A 19280-nucleotide genomic window follows, 5' to 3' on the forward strand; every position below is an offset into this window, starting at 1 on the left:
GAGGGTTTGGGTTTATCAAGCCCAGCCGTTGTCAAAAGCCTTGGGCTGGTACTACTCACTCTGTAGTTAGGTGTTGAGTGGCAGGTTGCAGGTGGCAGGGCAGTTAAGTTAGGTAGAGGTGGTAGGTTAGGTAGGTTGGGATGGAGGTCAAAGGTGAGAAATGTCGTCAGTGATCCAATAAATTCCTAGAGTTGGTTGGTACCTCAGGGAATCGCATCGACACTTGGTGGAGGAGGGGGTAAAATTGGCGGGGTTTTTATCGGGCGTTTTCCAAGGATTCAATGCGCGAGCAGAAGCACAGCAGAGCACAGCGCAGTAACACTGAGCTACCTAATAACTCTGGCGACTTTAGCGGTAAGCTAAAAGACCAAGGAAATTGATAGATTCAAAGATACAGGTAGGTCCTTTTTAGGAGACACAAGGAGGAGACCAGCGCAAAAAAGAATTTGACAAACACGAAAAAAGAGAGGGTCGAAAGACAAAGCACAGCCCAATACCTTTCCCTAGGTACCTAGTGCTGGGTGATGAATGCCCAAGGCAAGGCCTCAGGGTACGGATAACACCTAGGCACAGGCCAGGCAGAAGCAGACCAAGACCAAGACCACCACGAGGAGCTAAGACCACCGCCCGCTCTGCTGTTGGTGGGGGAGATCCAGGGTTTGGCTGGCGGGGAGCTTCCAATTTGTAGCGGCGTAGGTGTAGCTCTCTGTCCGGTTAATAAGTAAGTCGAGTTGGGTTGGGTTGTGTTTATGGTGGGTGACGACGTGCACTGTTTGCAGCAGAATCGTTCAACAGATCCTTGTTTGTTCAGTTCTTCAGGGAAAGACACAATATGATCTACTGGGTATACGTAGTAGTATATCCTTTTGTCAAGAGGTAACTTCGGTAGGACTAGAATGATGATATGATAACGTGGACAAAGAGGCTGAGCTCCAATGAGACAACCATACCTGAGACTAAGAGAGAGTCTCCAAAGTTACTTGAAAGGAATGGATGGATGTCTGTTTGGCACTTTTGTATATCATATTCACAAGCATGTGTCCTACTCGAATTGCGTTTCAGGACCCATCACCAGATAGTTTCGCATGAATATGGAAACTTGGTTTGATGCTTGTGAAACCATTCTCTGAAACGACAAACTCTTGAGCCTTTCTTATCATGCATAAGGTAAGGTAAGTAATAATACCACAAAGTTCCAAACCCGTCCGTCAACAACAATCAGGAGATAACAAACTCTAATATGTGCATTTCCCTTATTCCCACCGTGTAGCTGCAGTTACACTGGAAAAGCATCTGCATCTGCTGTAAGTCACCCTTCATAGTCCTACGAGTCCTAGACTACCTTAGAGCCCCACCATCAAATCACCTCTGTCCTCCGATTAAAACCGCATATCGGAAAGCGGTCAATGTCTGCAACGTCGAGACCCTTAACAATTAGTTGCCGTTAATCTCAGTGTCTGGCAAATCATGTTGCTGATGTGCACCTTCAAGCTCAAATTAATGGTCAGGGTCACCCTTGAGGGTGGAATGACAAGGGGTCTGTCTAGGGGCCGTTAAAGGTTGAAGTGTCATGATGAACTTGTTCTTGGCGGACACAGTTCATGTTATGATGATATATCAACAAGTCAGCAAACAGTCTCGGATTTCACGCATATTTATATCAAAATATGACATGTTGGAAATATTAACTTCATTAAGCTCCGAAGGTTTAGTCCCACTCCATCTTTCTTCGGTATTGCCTTTCTGGCTACCAGCCCTACCGGTCATGCAAAACACCAACATCCGATTGGCTCGCCAACGGCGTGAAGCATCGTGAATCAACATCACGCAACAAACTCTATAACGAGAAATCGTACGTACAATATTCTTCCTCGACGAGAATGTACAGTTTTATTATAGTAGTATACAATGATAAGCTTTATATCTATGTTACATCTTGTCATGATCTTCGAACCAAAAGCAGCGCAATACTTCCTGTAAACACAGCGCCTGCTAATGCGCCCTCCAGTACCAATAATGAAACGTCCCGCATGCGAAGATCTATCCGTCGCTCGCTGTACATGTCTTGTGATTTGGCTTTCCACCATTCTGGATCCATAAGAGCTTCTTGCCACGTCCGCGTGGGCAGAGGTTCTGAGAAAGGCACTTCAGCCACTGATTCAAAGGCGGCAATTGGTTCCTGACTGGATTTTGTTTCCTCCACCATGAGGCTCTCACCCGGCAACACGTTCTCTGACGCCACGGCTTCAGCAATTGCCTCAGCCTCAGCCTCTGGGGTTTCCTCAACCGTTGACAGGGTCTTTTGGTTCTCGATGGCCAGCTTGACCTGTTCAAGCTCACCGCGAACCTCCTCCAGAACAGCCTTCTCCTCAGCCACAACGCCCCTGACCAGTCTCCTTCTCTTCCAGGGCTCTGCCACGAATTGTAGAATAACAAACAAAAGGAAGTTCATGCCCATCAGGCCCCAGGTACCCCAGGTACTCGCCCGTCGGATACGATCACTCCAAATTTGTTCTTCGTGGTAACGTTTCAGGATTCCGGCATTTAGTTGCTGGCTAAGGCGCTGCTCTTCCATCTCAGCCTCCGTTAGGGCCTCTTGGGACGATGCGACCTTGCCCTCCAAAGTATGATCGGCTCGGTATAACTCAGTAAAGCGCTCAAGATCGATAGGGGACCAGCTATCCTTCCGCGCCAATAGTGTTGTGACCTCACGTTGTGTCGTCGCACGACTGGCGTTCGATGTCTTGTATTCCTGACGAGCCTCGCGGACTCGCTCATGGGCTGCTGCAAGGTCTGCTTCTAGCTTGGCATTTTGATGCTTGATGGCCTCGATGTCTGTGTATCCGGTAATATCGTTCAGCGTTTGTGAGGCATTCATTGCTCGGGATTGCAGTCTATCCATAGCACCGCTAAACCTCTCCTTCAATTCATTCATATGGTTCAGGGTAAGGTGTCGCAGGTTTTGAAGACCTGATGGTGCTTGCGATTGAGAGGTTTCATCGCTAGGCTTTGTATCTGTCTCGGCCTTGGGTGGCTCGGGTTCTGGGTCTTTAGGGGCAGCGCTTTCGGAGGTGGCATTGGTAGATTTGACATCTTCTAACTTGGGTATATCGGCAGGCGGTTGAAGCTCTTTGAAAACGTTTGGCCGAGGTTTAAGTATAGATTCAAGCTCATCCTCGACATCTTTATTCGTCCTCGAACTCTTCTCGGAATCTCTAGGTGGCCGCTCCGTCGAATAGAGTCTTGCTCGGAGACCAATGGCTTGAAAATTGCATCGCACACATATTGTTGAGCTCTGCACTATCGAGGGGCCCCAGCAAGACCTCCCGGGCCTCGCGGACCGATCAAGCCCAAATCGCGCATGGTTCCAGACAAGCCGAACCGCAGGACGAGCAAGCGGCTGCATTGCGACCAAAGGAAGCGTGTATCGCAGCGGCGACGTCGAGGGTGAACGATTGGACTTGAAGCTCGGCAACAATTGTTGAGATGATGGGATGAACGCATGGGCCGAGCCGATAAAGCTACAGCCGGCTCCGTAGCCGGGGTATTTTCTGCCACCGGAGCAAGGCCGAATATAGTCACCGCCCTGCTCACCTTGGCCAGGGTCCTTCACCGGGAGCGCTATTGAGTGCGACTCAGGCCAGTCAGGGCCCTTAGGGGCTTTATTCCAGTGCAATTGCAGGGAGAAGAGGGTGTTGAGGGGCACTATTCAATGTCCTGCAGTTCCTGAGAGTCATGACAATGACGACAGTCGAACCTTGGCCAAGGCGGAACAACTGATAACGAAATATGCGGTGTTTTCTGTTATGTACAGTACATGATTTATATTGCTACTCATTTTACTAGTAAGGATCCTTCAGTATCAACCTCCAATCAGCTCAGCCAGTTTATAGCAGGTGTTTCTAATTTCCTGTCGATCACTATTGTCGCGATTATTTGTTTGTCTCTCATGAAAACTTGTGCCCCTCCCCCGCCATTTTCTTTGCTCGGTCATATCTTCTCTCAACAACATCGTCACTTGTAGACTACAGTTCTAGAGACATCCAATTCACTCACTCTTTTCATTGAACTCGAATAGACTTCAATAAGGATCTCACTGAATCATAAAAACACGCAATAATACACTGCAGACCGTCATCATGGCTTCCTCCGATACCCCAGCTCTCAAGAACGATCCCAAGTTCATCTTCTTTACCGACTTTGACGGAACAGTCACCACCGCCGATTCTAATGACTACATGACCGACAACCTTGGTTTCGGTGTTGAGCGCCGTCGCCAGCTTAACAAGGACGTTCTTTATGGAAACATGCATTTCCGTGACAGCTTCGTTGAGATGCTGGACAGCGTCAAGACTCCTTTTGATGAGTGTATCCAGATTCTCCTCAAGAACATTAAGCTCGACCCTGGCTTCAAGGAGTTCTATGACTGGGCTCAGGAGAACAATATTCCCATTGTCATTCTCAGTGGCGGCATGACCCCTGTCATTCGAGCTCTTCTAGACACTCTTCTGGGTCCTGGTTGGGATATTCAGATTGTCAGCAACGATGTCAAGGCACGAGAGGGCAAGACTCTTAAGGATGAGGGAGGCTGGCAAATTGAGTTCCATGATGACAGGTAAACCTGAATTATGCGTTGATGTGGTGAGGAAATGCTGACTTTTCTAGTATTCATGGTCATGACAAGTCTATCGAGATCCGAAAGTACTCTTCGCTTCCTAACCGACCTACCATGTTCTATGCTGGCGATGGTGTCTCTGATCTCTCAGCCGCTAAGGAGACCGATCTTCTGTTTGCCAAGGCCGACAAGGGTGAGTAAATATCGATTCACAGTATTGTTCGCAATTAACAACACTTCATAGACCTTGTTACCTGGTGTGAGAACGAGAACGTTCCCTTCGTCACATTCCGTGACTGGTCTAGCATCACTCAGACTGTCAAGGACATTGCGGCTGGTACCGTCTCTGTCAAGGATGCTGCCCGTGGCCGTGTCTAATCTGGTATGAATTAATGACATGAAAATGGAGGATAGGAAATGGTATACTTGGTCATTTAAAATATAAAGGATAGACTAGGTGGGAGCCATCTACGGAGATCACATAGATTCATTATAGATTTGTGAATAGACTTGGTCAGCCTGGATCGAATCGATTTCCTATATAATTTTCGACCTTGATGTCACTTCATCTGTTCATACATTATTCAATTCCCTATTCCCTCCCTCTTTTGATACTGCCATATCACTCTGTTCTCTTTTCCTCAGCTGGAATAAAATACCAGCACAGCAACATGACAGCAAACAAGAAAATCACTATCGGATGAAGGACAAAGGTGCCAAACGCCTGGGCCAGAAGACCCGTGACGAAGGGCGCAATAGCTCCGCCTGCGCTATCGCAAGCATTAATCATGCCAATACCGGTCAAAGCCTCCCGTCTAGTCATGCTTCGAAGGAAAACAGCTGAAGCGCATGGGTAGATAGGACCAAGGAGAAGACCGACGACAGATACGGCGATAGTGTTACCCACAATGTTAGGAATGAGCCAGACGAGAAGCTGAAAAGCAACGGCTCCTATTATGAGACCATACACAAGTGTCTTCTCGCCGATTCGCTGCGCAGGAGCAGAAAGGAGGAATCGACCGATAGTGATACCGGCCCAGAAACCTGCTGTTGCATAACCAACTGAAGAAGGGTCACCATCGCGGTCGTTGATGAGGAAAGAAATGACCCAGCCAGAGATAGAGACCTCGGCTCCCTGGTAGGCAAAGATAAAGAGTGAGCCAAGAAACACAATTCGCAGATTCATAGCAAGAAAGATGCTGTTCGACATGGAGTCTCCAACTCGAGCTGTCTCTCTCTCTTGCGCCGCAGGACTCAACTCTTGCTCGTATCTCCAGAACGACCATATTCCTAATGCGACAGTTAAAGCTCCGAGCACACAGGTTATTATATAGTATCTATTCCATAGGGTGTTTGCAGCGGTAACGAGCGCGGTTGCTACGACAGGGCCGATAGTTGCCCCTATTCCGTAAGTCCCATGCTGTACACCCAGCATGAACGTTCCGTTCTGCAGACCACCACAGAAGAGATTTCCGATGGCCACATTTATCGAGATACTGAAGCCGATAAAGAGGAATGATATAACAACAACGATGAAAGGGGCCCCGCAGATGATGGGGATGTATGCCAGAGTGACAAGGGCTTGGCCAAAGCCAAGAAGTTTGGCTCGACCGAGTTTGGCTCTAAGCATATCGATGAATACGGCGGCGGCAATGAACCCAACGGCTTTACCCACGAATATAAGAGATACAGTGGCATAGCCAATGCCATAGTACCTATAAATATTAGCTCATGTCCTTGAGGGGAAAGATTATCAACATACTTCTCCATATAGGGGATCAAAGCACCAGTAGCACCATCGCTTAGAGCATTATTTATCTGGGATAGACAGGTCGAGAGGAGTCTGAAGCGGTTCATGAAAGGGTCCCAGATAGTTGGTGCAACTTCGACAGTCTCTGTATTCGAATCTGGACGATCCGGTTGACTCATTTCTAAGTCATCGGCAGGTTCGGAAGATGTATTTTCTGGTTTTGGATCATCTCGGACTGGTAGTATCTCGAGGCCAATAGATTCTCCGTGGCCTGAACCAATATGGGTTCTCGAGGTAGTTGTTGGCAGGGCTGTCAATGGACGAGATATATGTTGCTTTGCCGGAGTTGTAGGTACTGGCTGAACTACTGAGAGACCTGAAAGAATCGATGACTCCATGGTGTATGAGCACTGGGTCACCAAGAACTAATGACTAGATATATAGTAATAGATCTTCAGGAGAATATTCGATGTCATTGTGTAAGAGAGAAGTGTGCTTGAACCAGGCTGTCTATGGCGACAAGTATGTAGTCTTAGTTAATCGATTCAGTATCAAATTATCATGAATCTCTGCAAGGTCAACTTGAGTCACCCGGCCAGTGAGATCTTGATATCCCCACGGGACATCCTAGCGAGTGGAATGCCTCTATTTGGTAGTTTTTGGAACCCTGCCATGCCAGGAGGGACAGCCAAGAGGGTAATCAAGCCGAGTCCACTTATACAATACTATACTCTGTGATTTCTTAAGCACGGACTAGTACTGAATTGCACCGAATAATTTATCCAGGTGTCACGGGGAGTATACGATAGCGTACTTGTATGATCATGTTGTAACTCAAGGTATTCTCTGAATAAAGATGAGACATCGGTAGACGTAGTTCTCAAGCAGTATACATAAGCTTTCATATTGGGGCACTCACAACATGGATATCATATTGACTGCTATGTTACTGGTCACTCAACTTCATGATAATGAGGTTGGCTCTAATACCACTTTTGGTAACACCCCCAGCGTCCCACCACTAGCAGCCGAGCAGTATCCTACTTAATGTGCAATCACGATATGAGTGTATCGCCCGATATGGTAATTTCACGAGATCATGGTGGGAACAAACGAGGTGAGGCAAGCTTGGGACTATCTTGACCCCACGTGACGAAAATAAACAAGTCATCAAGCCCGAAATTATGAGGACTCTTAGCCATGTTGATTTTGTCATCTTGTTCTAATCTTTTCAGTTTTCTTACTCCTCGAGGATAGCTAGGACCGGACGATCCGAATCGAGTAAGTCCGCTCTCACTTAAAAATGATTATGGATAGAGTAATACATAGAGCTATTCTGTCTATCAAGGTATATCGCTCTATCGGTATCTGCCCCTCCAAACACCCCCTCCATATTCTTCATGTCTAGAAAATTCCAAGACAGACTTTTATATAATAGCAATCGACATAAAACTTCACGATGGGACGTCCGAAGCGAAACGTTCTGGCGGCCGCAGAGGCTGCCCTGACACCCCCCGACACTCTCGAGCCCAACCAATCTCTCGTCCGCGTTGTCAAGCCTGAAGGAAATAACCTGTACACCTGTGAGCTTCCAAACGGCAAAACCCTTGTGCTGGAACTGGCCCAGCGATTCCGAAACACCATTTGGATCAAGCGTGGCGGGTTTGTCTTGGCTGAACGATACGAAGATGGCAAGGAGGATACTCGAGCAGAGGGAGAAATCGTCAACGTTGTCCGTGATGAGAAGGCCTGGCGTAAACAGTCTTATTGGTTAGTTCTGTGGTATCTATTCGTCTGAAATGAACTAGGCTAATCAAGTCTATCGCAGGCCCAAAGAATTCGTCAAAAACACATACGAAATGAGTGACTCCGAGGACGAATCCAATGTCGGGAAAATGCCCCCCAGTGACTCCGAAGATGAGTGAAAAGGAAAATGCACTTCTAGATCCAGATCTATTTGTTCTTATCATCAACATTCCCGACTCTGGCAGCGGGAGCAGGAACGGCAAGTCTGGCTGTTCCCAGATACACCAACACAACTGTCGCCAGCATTGTGTTGACAGCGATGGTTGAGCTGAGGTCGGTGCTTGGATACACGTTCCAAGCCCATTCCTGCGCGGCCCAGATAATTGTCACGATGACGGGGTCTTCGGTGGCTCGCCAGAGGAGATAGGGAGTCGCCCAGGCGAGATAGGCATAGAATTGGTAGTGCAGTGACCGAGCGAACAGCAGACCAATGAGGTTGGCGGTGAGCATGGTAGTCATGACGTACTCAGGGGTGACGTAGTGAGAGATACGAGGCTGTTCCTGCATGGTAAATGGGGACTTGAGTCTCAAAAATGAGGGAATCAGGTCGTAGAGCGATCGTCCAGTCGGTTGGATCCATCTCTTGGAGATGAAGATAAGGAGCACCAGAGCGTGGCAGGCCAGAAGAGAGATAGCAAAATACTTGCTGAGGAAAACTTCCTCGCCCAACATGCGCCAATTGACCGTCCACTTGAATTGGAACTGTCGTGACAGCTCAAAGGCCCGAGCCGTATACCCACGAGGGTTCTTGGTGATAAACGGAATTCCAATGGCGAACTGAACCTGTGCCATGAGCCATGCGAGACGAAGGCTAGGCCATAATCCTCTACCTAGGAAAAGGATAACGCCAATGGCAGGTAAAGGCAGCAGTAATGACATTTTGATTCCAAGCCCCCAGGAATACACCAGACTTCCAACGGTCCATTGTCGGCGTTGGAAAAGGAAGATAGTGAGCCATAGGAAGAAAACGGCGAAGCAGTCGTTGAAGCATCGTAGGACGAAGAGGCTATGCAGTCGTTTAGATGCGATCAGGAAGATGAACATGTACGGAGGGACCTAGAATTATCAGCAAACTGACTCAACTACTTGGGGATATTACTAACTTTGGCTTTCCAATAGCAGAGCATCACCAATGCCAACGTAGCCATATACAACACGGCAAATATTTGTTGCGCCAGAAGAATGTTCGTTCCCTTGTCCGTGATATAGTAAAGTCCCGTGTAAGTGTAGACATGCGCCGCTGGATATACCAAGGGTCCAGTATCGCCCACCATCTTGGTATAGTCTCTCTCGCCCGATACAAACTGCGAAATCTGCTGCATGTACGCAACCCAGTCGATTTCGGTATCTGTTCCACAAGATTAGTCTCATCATGAGGCTTTGGGAACTGGACGCCACGCACATGGGATCTTCCATATGATCAAGCCACAACCAAGCGCGTCGACCAGCCAGAGCGCGACGGGGATGAGCTTGGAGAGTGCATGGCGGCCATTGAGGACGTTACTTAGGAAGCGAACGCCCTGGCTCAGGGAGCCAGATGCAGATTCTGGCATTTTGATAATGGAGAATGCGCTGGCTTGTGAAAGGAGGAAAGAAAAGCTTCATCCAGTTAAAACAGGGGTTCAAGAGCTTGGAGAGAGCTACGTGTGGGAAATGCGGGGCCCCGCGATATGCATATTCTCATATGCTTCACATCAACTTCAATTCATATTAAGCTGAGGACAATCATAAGAATGAAAGAATCAAATATTCATTGATTAATGTCAATTTATAAACGTGGTCAATCTACAGCTTAGACTTGGCAGCTTTTCCAACCTTGTCCACAATCTCAACTACACCCTCAGCACAACCATATGAGCCTTGATATCCCCAGCCAGAGTGGCCATAGTTGTGCACGATCCACGTCTCATTGTCCAACTTCTCCTCCTCAAGTCGAAGTCCATCTCGTCTCCAAGGGCGCAGTCCCACAGCGTGTCGAATCACACTCAGTCCCTTAACGCCCTTACCACCAGCGACCTCAGGACGTGCTTCAACGATGCGTTGCATGATACGTTGGGCGATGTTGGGGTCTGGCTGAGACTCCCAGTTGCCGATATCGTAAGTTCCACCCAAGATTGTGCCACCACCAGCTGCTCGCTGCATGAGATACATGACATCGGCACCGCCATCCTCAACTCCAGATGTGATAAGCATTGGTGTGCTCTCGTTGCGCACCAGCACAATCTGTCCGCGTGCAGGCGCCATAGTCTCATCCTTGACACCACCCAGCTTCAAGGATCCTAGGCCTGTGGCGTTGACGATGATGTTGGGAACATTGCCCGTGTGGCTCAGTTTCTTGGCCTCGCTGATATCGGTCAGGACGCCTCTCTTGAAAACCACGCCGTTTTTCAGACATTGACCGACAAGCCAGGGAAGGTAGATAGCGGTGTTGATGCAGACAGATGTGAATTCGCAGCCTGAGTCGTAACCACGAGTGACTTCATCAGGGTTCTGTTCTCGGAAATCCTCAAAGATCTCCTTATACCAGGGCTCCTCCATGAAGAGTGCATCGGGAAATGTTTGGTTCTTTGCTGCTTCTGCGTCCTTCTTTCGTCTTTGAATGTGGCACTCTGCTAGATATTAGCCTGTCATTTTTCATGAGAGAAAATATGGTGACGCACTTTGGAAGTGAATGCCTGCTTCGGGGACTTGTTCGCACAGTTTCTTGAACTCTACCCAAGTTCGACGTTCCCATCTGCTGCTCTCTCGTGTGGCCATACTGGAAATCGTGAGTAGGATGATACAAAATGGACCGGGTCACATACGGGCAGACGTTGGCACCAGCAAATGGCGAGGCATATTCAATATCATAGTCACCGGGCATATGCTTGCCCACAACAGTGATCTTGTTCCCCTTGTTCTTGGAAAGAAGATAGGCGGACGTCAAGCCAGAAACACCAGCACTTTCACAGGATCAGCTTCGTTCAGAATAGATAACCTCTCCATCGAGACTCACCCAACGACGACGATTGTGTTTGCCATTTTGATATGTCACGTTTTGCTTTATAATTGGGTATTTAGTATAAATCTTCTCGAAATGGAAAAGCACTTGATTGAACTCAAGACTGACTAGACTACCTTAACAGAGTAGAGGTTGTCACATTAACTTATACGCCCTCTCATCGGTTCCCAGTTGAAGCCCCGATCTCTAAGCCGGGGGATTGACTCTTGTGATTGGCTTATCAACGCGGGGCCGCCGAAACCGGGATCGGCTCTATCATGATAGTAGTGTAAGAAGCAACGTTCAAGATAAGCCTGTCACAATGCAATGGCTCGAAATTGCATATTCATCAGCCAATCGATTTGTTTTGGAAGCTATTGCCGACCTGTCAAACGCTTCTTGGGCGTGAATGACACTCGCCGAATGGTCATATGCAATACGACGGCCTTCCACCTCCGTGACAGCCCATACTGGAAATAGAAGGCCGCGAGAGAACTTGACTAAGTAGCCTATGGCATTTGAACCATTTCTAGCCGAAATCATAGAGGTGTGGTGTAACTGCCAATCAGTATAGACACAAGAACTCAGACAGCTCTCCAGAGTGATATAGGATAAGATATCATAAACAGACATCAATGACCCATTGTACAAGTCTAACTATGCTAATACTACACAGCTGTTTTTACTTTCTTCGGTAATATAAACAGATTGAGTCTATTGCCATGACCTTCCTTCACAGTCCAACCAAGTGATATGAGATGTTACAATATTTACACAATTTATGCAGCATGCTTCGCCAGCATCGACTGGAGGGCTTCAGGGTTAGCACCGACCAACTGATCAACCTTGCTTCCATTCTTGAAGACAAAGAAAGTTGGCATAGCGCGGACGCCGAGCTCAGCGGTCAGGTCCGGGAGCTCATCGACATCAAACTTGACGAATTGGATGCTGTCTGACAGAGCCTTCTCTTCCGAGAGCCTGAGTTTCTATTGTTAGTTGCCCATTTGAAGTGATAATGTATATTTGGAGCCACTTACTTATTGAGGATGGGAGAGATGGCCTTGCAAGGACCGCACCATGTAGCGAAGCAGTCAATAAGAACAGCCTTGTCGGTTGTAGAAACAAGGTCCTTAAACTCTTTTGTTCTATCAAATCAAGCTAGTAAAACTATGGCCATAGCCTTTATAATTGCGCTTAAACTCACGTCTTGATATCCTGCACAGCAAATCGAGCAGCCGTGCTATGGAATGGCCGAGCGGTGAAAGTCACAGCGCCAAGTCGAACAGCCTGGGCGACAGGCCGCATAAGACGGAAGGGAGAAGACATTGTGCAAGTGTTATAAAATGTGTCGTTTATATGAGTCGTAAACTTGGTTTAGTATGAGAGGTCTGGGTTTCTAATTGTTAGCTCTGATGGCTCTTCATTGGGTGGAGTATGATGACTTGATCATTTGGCCAATCATATTCTGATGACACAAAGTTCATGACTGGTCTTGGACGTTTCATGATAGAAACACAAAAGTTTCATGATAATGTTTTAGGGCCGATATCACGCTTTGACGATGTATAATATGTTGATAGAGGGTGACTGCGTATATGCCATTGACCTGATGGAATCATAACAAAACATGAAACAACTACCTCAGCTCTAAAGGCTCTCAAGAGCCATGTTCAACGATGCCTCATTCTAATCAAGTTACAGATTAAACAACAAACAAATAATCTACATGCTTTACACGGACTTCAATAACTCACACTCTCTTATCCAGTCTTCACCTACTTGAACCACGACCATATCATCTCATACTTGTGGATATGCCACACCCAAATGCACGCATAGCATGCAAGGGGGTGCAATAAAACTTAGGACCTCCAAGGTAGGTGACAAAAAGCTTTAGGTAAACTTAGGTAAGTTTAGTAAAGTTTTAGAGGATCTTAGATTAAGTATTTTTAGTACCTCAGTTTAATGTCAGAAGTCTTCTTACACCCCGAGGGCATGATAATTTCCACATACACAGCAACTACGCTAGTTCCCGAGATCTACGACGATCATCTCATAATTAATTACTGCTTCAACTGCCGAGACCACGGACATAACTTATTTCATGCGCCTACGGCTGTGGATCAGACCTAATCTTAATATAACCATCACTTGACGTATGGTGAAACAGCTTTTAATCTCAAGATATTGTTCGATCTGGTCAATTAACCTATCAGCTTACAAACATTTACATCTTCCTCCTCTGAGGTGGACAGACACACGTCCATCGTCTTGTGATCTTGTCCACCCTCATTTCCCAGCCGATGTCCATTGCGATATCGCATCGCAAGATCTATTGTTTCATGCAGCCAACCACTCTCGCGCCAAGCTCGATCTCAGGCTTCCAGTTTATGTTTCTGGACGCCCAAGTGCAAAAGCAAATCCCAGTTGCTCAAATCAAACCCGTTTTTCCCGCCTCCCATAAACCCCGGCTAGTAGAAATCAAAATGCTCCCCTCATCTCACAGACAAGATAAGGAAAACCACACCGGCTTCCCAAGGAATGACAGCGCCCAAGGGGCAGGAAGAGGGACCGGCCAAGGAGACTAGCTCCCTCACCAATAGTTGGTAAATCAAACGCGTCGAGTCTCCCAGTACTCTGTAATTGGCGGTCGACGCGGGGTATCAAAAGGTGCGGTATATGTAGTCGAGAAAAGAAATCCTAGCAGTGAACTTGGAATGCGCCGTAGTCATCAAGGTCGTGTCATACATCAGGAGCAAGTCACTTCCTAGTACCATCCATGTGATAAGCCTATTTGAGTCTTGAGTCGTCATAAGAAGAGTCTTCGCTGATTTTGTTGTTTTCCTCTTTTTTTTTGGTTGATTTTCCATTGTTGATAAGATAGTGATAAGGAAATGTGAAATGAGTGACTTAGGTTAGTTGAGACGGCAAGGAAATAAAAGGAGTGGCAGGTGTCGTTTGGTCGACATTCGTTAAGTTGCGAGACTCTTCTTCTGAACGATCAAGATTACTTTAGCTTTTCACATGGCTGGTTGGACGTGACTTCGTCGCCTCTCTGAGTTCCCTGTGGCATCAACGGATGGTCGGGGAGTGAGATCGAGTAGTTTAGCACTTCCAGCGCTAAAATTGCGAACGTGACCTTTGCCCAGGTTGACGCTTCTAGCGCTCTGAACATTGGCAAGCTCTTGCGATGGAGATACGGGTGATGTCGGGCTCTCTTCATCCTCAGATTCAAGCTCCAAGAGTCCCTCGTGGCTCTTCATGGTGAATCTGTGCACAACTTGGGGCTGAGAACCAACAGCGCCCCATTTCATCTCTCCATCATTAGCAAACTCTTCCTCATCGCTGCTGGGACGTCCTTCACCGGAACGACGACCCATGAACTCAGAATTCGAGTTTCTTCGGGGAGTGAGCTTCGTTAAATATTCGTCCTCAACGATCTCCAAGTTTTCTTCCGTGCTGTTCGTTGGGGAATCCGTGTGCGCGTCGTTTTGCTCACGCTGATTAGCCCTTCGAATGCTATCTCGTATGGCGGCTCGACGGCCACTGGCATTACCGGAAAGCCAGGAACCTTCGGAGTCAATCGAGGCGAGTGACATGGACATGCCAGCTTCTGGTGACGGTGAAACATATGCACGTTCTACTGTCGAAGGCGTACGGCGAATGGCCTCAGCGGATCGGTGTCCCGATGTTGGTGTGTCATAACGCACGCCCAAGGACCTCAATTCCTCCATTTCACGGATCTTTTGTTCGGTGAGAATGGGCATGGGGGGCTCCGCTTCGGGCGACTGAACGCGTGAAGCTGGCGGTGAGAGAGGCAACTCAGGTAAGTCTTCCCGGAACCGAGAGCGCGTCCTCTTCGGGGCGCCAGTGCTTGGTTTACGGGATAGATAGTTACCGCTTGAAGAGTTGGGCGAGTCCTCACCCTCGAGCTTAGCGAGGGCGTAGGCTTGCGCCTGTGCTCTTGACTGAGCTGCGGCTGCCTGCATTTCCTCCCGAGAGGTATTGGCAAAGGACGATGGTCCTTCACGTCGTTGCCGTTTGCTTCCAATTCGCAGGAATGCTTTGATAGAAGCAAACCCATTCTTACTACCGTCAGAATCATGAGAGTTTTGTCTGGGCATGTGAACATCCTCCTCGTTGATGGTCTCAGGTGGCGGAGAAACCATCCTATCTCGATCCGATCGAATCGTCGACCTAGATCGCGACTTAGCCGATCTTAATAGATCAGAAAACCTTGTTCCAGGAGAAACGCTTCCCATATCTTCAGAGGGCTGACGCATCGATGAGGTATCCTTTGTAATGACCTCTTCCATAGGTGTTGGCTGCTCAGAGGCGGCTGTGTCTGTGCGATGAATGACCTCCTCGGCCTTCTTTGGAGACTCGATTTGCCTTTCGTCTTCAGTAATGTCCATGGGCTCTGGATCTTCAGGTTTGGTTTCAGTGACCACAGTGGAAGCAGGGTCGATCCCCAGCCCTACAAGTTCACGGCCCATGACACCTCTCTCAAGATTCTCTGGCGGAGGGGTGCCTGTGTTCCTGGCCTGTATTTGTTCCGCTTGTTGCTTCTCTGCCCTTTGTGTGATCCGTCTCTCCATTCTTTGTCTCTCCTTCTGCTTTTTCAGTTCTCGTCGTCGATTATCTAATTCCATGAGTTCCCTAAGATCGCGGGCGTCGAGGTCGTCAGCAAGGGAATCGATGCGCCTGTGCGATCTCATCGTCTCTTCCGGAATCGGCTCCTGCTCAAGAAGCTTCCTCCTTAGTGATCCAGACCGATGAGGTGTAGGCACATGGGGAGTCGTCCATCGGGCGTTCGGGGTATAGCGAAGTGTAGGTCGAGGTGCAAGAGCTGCAAGGGCAGAGACTCTATATGAGCCAAACTCCGAGTCGGACGAAAGACTAGAGTGTATTGATCCGGGTACTGGAAGTGAGACATCCGAATTGCGACCAGCTCGATGCCTTCCAAATCCCCCAGTTTTTGATCTTTTGGAATCTTTCTTCATGGGCCGGCCTGAATTCCATTGTTCCGTAGCAGGCCGAACGGGAGCAAAGCTACTCATTGCTTTAATTTCGGCTTCTCTGTTGCGTTCTTCTTTCCTCCTCTTACTTCTCTGCTTTCTTGTTGCTTGGTGGGTCGGACGAAGCGTGGGTGTGCGATCCCAGAGTTCGGGACGTTCTTCAAGAGTGCCAGTAGTTCTTGTTCGGCCTGTTCGTTCACGGACTGGCGAGCCAGCGCGGTCTCGATCGGTACGAATGTCATCTTGGCGTCCCGGAGAGAAACTGTAGGTTCGACCGGCTCGCTGAAGTCTGGGCGGTTCGGTACGTCGTTTCTTCAAACCAAGTTTGGGTTCCTCGTTGTGAGGCAGCGGCGCGCCCTCTGCATCTGAGAAAGCAGCGCCGCTGCGGGAGCGCTTGCGGCTACTCCGGCGCCGGAATGGCCAAAGGGCCATGGTTCCTAATTCGTCGCCAAATGCTGGAGCTAATAATGAGCAACCAATATCGTCGCCGATGTACAGTCGAAATCGTCTAGATTATATCGGGTATGCGAGGGCATCGTGGAGTCGTCAAAACGTTCGTACCAAGCTGGTCATCAGGAGAAGCGAGTGAGAGCTGCAGGGTCGTGTCGAACAACTCGCTGCGCTGGTGGGCTTGATGGCCGCAACAAAACGATGTAGGATCAAAGAGGGCGCGTAGGTTGTAAGTACTAATGTATTGCAAGACAAGTACAGCTACTGCGGTGACAGTAAAAATAAGCGGTGATTGTGTATGTATGTCTGTGGATGTAAAAGAATGCAAGTACGCGAGCGAGGTCGTGGTTGTCGTAGGTGTTTGGTGCGTGGCGAAACGTGTGTGGTGGTAAAGAGTATTGAGGAAGCAGCAGGTGCTAGGTAATTAAGGTAAGTGCAAGGAACGGCAGGTGCTGGGTGTGTGGACTCCGGGGGGGGATCATGGGTGTTGGAAAGAAAGACCAATTTTTCAGGGCACCGGGGGCCGGCAGGACAGGGAAGGAAGGGAAGGAATGGGTCAATGGAACAAGCCAATGGCTGGGAGGTAGCTTCCCAGTTGCGGCCAACGAGATGCTGCAGGTTGAGTGGGAAAATCGACGTCAGGCTTCGGCGGAAGCAGAGACAGACAGGGAAGGGCGGGAAAGGCCCACAATCACTGAATTGTGCTTTGCTTTTGGTCTGGTCCCTTGCGACTTGGAAAGTGCTAACGGGAGTTAAGGGCTTCAGTGTGTACCAGGTACGTACCTCCTTTTTTTTTTAGACCTTAGCGCATCAGAAGGACATCAAAGGCCCCCAGATACCCCCTGGTCGACGTGGCAAGGGTCCCGTCTCTCTGGTCTCTGGAGCCCTTTTCAACGGGGTCCTTTTTAGAGCAAATGGAAGTGGATCACTGTAAAAAAGGTCTCACGAGGTAGCGGTACGAGAATCGTTAGTGGATGTAGGCACTCAATAAGCGATGCCCAGTACCAGTACTTGCTGGCGTCGAGGGGCAGGCACCTCACACTTAGGCTGCTGATGAGGTGGCGCTCAACCCGCTGGAGGGGCCGCTGAGTTTGCTGCTGTTGGCGTTGGCTAAGTGCTGGGAGTTAGGCGGCGGGGCAGCCTCGTAATTGAACGGGTAGAGCAAAAAGCATCCGACAAGACTAGACGGTCAACAACGCAATACTCGGTGAAACTAGAACTGGAGCAAGGGAACTCGGATAGAGCAAGCGAGAGGAAAGGTGAAGAGGTACATAAGATAGTGTACGATAAGATAAGTACAGTATGGACATCAATCCAATGGTTAAGCAAGCAATCCGCTCCAAGTCCTCGTGATCTAGGTAGTGGATAGCCCGGATCAAATGAATCGTGTTTAGTTATATGCAAGTCAAAGTGTTTTGAGCAGATGGTGGTCATCGATTGAACAAGAGGGCAGCAATGAGAGGTCAAGCTGACTCGTCTAAACTGAGAGGGGCAGAAGATCTAGCGAGGAAAGCTCCGTAAGGTATTGGTGATTGATCAGGTTGGTTTGTTTTCATGTGGCAGGACCTCACTAAGCTAAGCAAACCATCACCAGAGTGAATTGCCAATTGGCATGAAGATGATGTAAAAGGCGGGGAGTACAAGTAATGGTAGGCACGATTCGTGGCAAGAGGGAGCCAACTTTAGGACTTACCTATCTCTCTAAACCATCTACAGATACCACAGCAGCTGATGATAACGACTGATTCATGGCAAATGCTTAGGCGGTCCGAATTGTGCTCTCGCATTCCTACAATCATGCTCTGAATTCTTCTCACCACCGCCCCTGTCGGTACTTGTGTTCCAAGCAGAGGCTGGGCGGTCTTGGCCCTCGACTAACACTCAGCAGCTGCTAGGTTTTAACTCTGAAAGGCGTAGCGGATGCTATTTTGGCCGCTTTTGAAGGAATTGCATGAAACAAACAGCATGGAAGATGTTGTCTTTGTGTCACGAGCTCAGTATATGCTATTCGTGTCTACGTCAAGGATTACAAGATACTGACAAAAGAACACAACTCCATTTGAGCTTTGATACTTGGCAGTCATCACAGCTGAAGATGGAGCAAAGACGGGCCCTCCGGATCTTCACTCCGCTACGAGCCGTCGATGATCGTCGGTATAGCTCCGTGTATGTCCTCTCCTCGCATTGGCGTTGGCATTGGCTTGGACATTAGATGTCGAATCTCATCTTACCTCAGGGCACCTCAACCAATGCATGAGGTCAAGTTCGTGCCCTTCTGCAATGGCCACTTCCTTAGATTGGCCAATCTCAGTAACGAGAGGGTGTGTATAACCACGAGTTGATGGCTTTGCCGTCACTCCTACTCTATAATTCAGTATGCCACGGGGACACTTTCTCGGTGCTCAGCTCCTCTTTCGTCTGTGATCTTCTACAACGCAACTGTTCGCCACACTTGTCGTCGCCGTTGCAGCCACAAATTAGCTTGGCTCAACTTTGGAAAGTTCCCTGCCATCGACAAGATCGAGTCAAACGCCTTTTCCGTCTCCTCGCGGGACATCATTGAATAGTAGCCATGGATCAAGCAGCCATGTGCACATGTCAGAAAATGTTGTTCTCGTCGCTTATTCTCGTCGGCTTCTCTCTCCACCCGTGGCCGTGAAT

General features: G+C 48.5%; 9 protein-coding genes across 9 annotated transcripts; 3 read left to right on the forward strand and 6 right to left on the reverse strand.

Annotated features, from left to right (window-relative positions):
- Positions 1-1939: 1939 nt before the first annotated feature.
- FTJAE_6650 (mitochondrion biogenesis (She9)) lies at positions 1940-3819 on the reverse strand (the record flags this gene model as incomplete). The annotated part of the gene is made up of 2 exons (XM_037353284.1): positions 1940-3705; positions 3813-3819. 2 exons carry the CDS (start codon positions 3817-3819, stop codon positions 1940-1942), a joined length of 1773 nt encoding a protein of 590 aa, XP_037206193.1.
- Positions 3820-4139: 320 nt separating this feature from the next.
- Positions 4140-4993, forward strand: FTJAE_6651 (phosphoserine phosphatase; the record flags this gene model as incomplete). Its single annotated transcript, XM_037353285.1, has 3 exons — positions 4140-4615; positions 4666-4808; positions 4860-4993. 3 exons carry the CDS (start codon positions 4140-4142, stop codon positions 4991-4993), a joined length of 753 nt encoding a protein of 250 aa, XP_037206194.1.
- A 244-nt stretch (positions 4994-5237) lies between these two features.
- FTJAE_6652 (tetracycline resistance) lies at positions 5238-6763 on the reverse strand (the record flags this gene model as incomplete). Its single annotated transcript, XM_037353286.1, has 2 exons — positions 5238-6330; positions 6378-6763. The coding sequence occupies 2 exons, from the start codon at positions 6761-6763 to the stop codon at positions 5238-5240; spliced, it is 1479 nt and encodes a 492-aa protein (XP_037206195.1).
- A 1061-nt stretch (positions 6764-7824) lies between these two features.
- FTJAE_6653 (eukaryotic translation initiation factor eIF1a) lies at positions 7825-8290 on the forward strand (the record flags this gene model as incomplete). The annotated part of the gene is made up of 2 exons (XM_037353287.1): positions 7825-8135; positions 8194-8290. The coding sequence occupies 2 exons, from the start codon at positions 7825-7827 to the stop codon at positions 8288-8290; spliced, it is 408 nt and encodes a 135-aa protein (XP_037206196.1).
- A 28-nt stretch (positions 8291-8318) lies between these two features.
- On the reverse strand, positions 8319-9724 carry FTJAE_6654 (dolichyl-P-Man:Man(5) c(2)-PP-dolichyl mannosyltransferase; the record flags this gene model as incomplete). The annotated part of the gene is made up of 3 exons (XM_037353288.1): positions 8319-9227; positions 9275-9519; positions 9574-9724. 3 exons carry the CDS (start codon positions 9722-9724, stop codon positions 8319-8321), a joined length of 1305 nt encoding a protein of 434 aa, XP_037206197.1.
- A 232-nt stretch (positions 9725-9956) lies between these two features.
- On the reverse strand, positions 9957-11192 carry FTJAE_6655 (d-amino-acid oxidase; the record flags this gene model as incomplete). The annotated part of the gene is made up of 4 exons (XM_037353289.1): positions 9957-10780; positions 10832-10929; positions 10976-11113; positions 11167-11192. The coding sequence occupies 4 exons, from the start codon at positions 11190-11192 to the stop codon at positions 9957-9959; spliced, it is 1086 nt and encodes a 361-aa protein (XP_037206198.1).
- A 738-nt stretch (positions 11193-11930) lies between these two features.
- Positions 11931-12477, reverse strand: FTJAE_6656 (thioredoxin 1; the record flags this gene model as incomplete). The annotated part of the gene is made up of 3 exons (XM_037353290.1): positions 11931-12129; positions 12189-12296; positions 12356-12477. 3 exons carry the CDS (start codon positions 12475-12477, stop codon positions 11931-11933), a joined length of 429 nt encoding a protein of 142 aa, XP_037206199.1.
- A 1694-nt stretch (positions 12478-14171) lies between these two features.
- Positions 14172-16601, reverse strand: FTJAE_6657 (uncharacterized protein; the record flags this gene model as incomplete). The annotated part of the gene is made up of 1 exon (XM_037353291.1): positions 14172-16601. One exon carries the CDS (start codon positions 16599-16601, stop codon positions 14172-14174), a length of 2430 nt encoding a protein of 809 aa, XP_037206200.1.
- A 2113-nt stretch (positions 16602-18714) lies between these two features.
- Positions 18715-19186, forward strand: FTJAE_6658 (uncharacterized protein; the record flags this gene model as incomplete). Its single annotated transcript, XM_037353292.1, has 3 exons — positions 18715-18785; positions 18856-18940; positions 18995-19186. The coding sequence occupies 3 exons, from the start codon at positions 18715-18717 to the stop codon at positions 19184-19186; spliced, it is 348 nt and encodes a 115-aa protein (XP_037206201.1).
- Positions 19187-19280: the final 94 nt, after the last annotated feature.

This window comes from Fusarium tjaetaba, assembly GCF_013396195.1.
Source record: "Fusarium tjaetaba strain NRRL 66243 chromosome Unknown NRRL66243_c0000130, whole genome shotgun sequence".
Lineage (NCBI taxonomy): Eukaryota > Fungi > Ascomycota > Sordariomycetes > Hypocreales > Nectriaceae > Fusarium > Fusarium tjaetaba.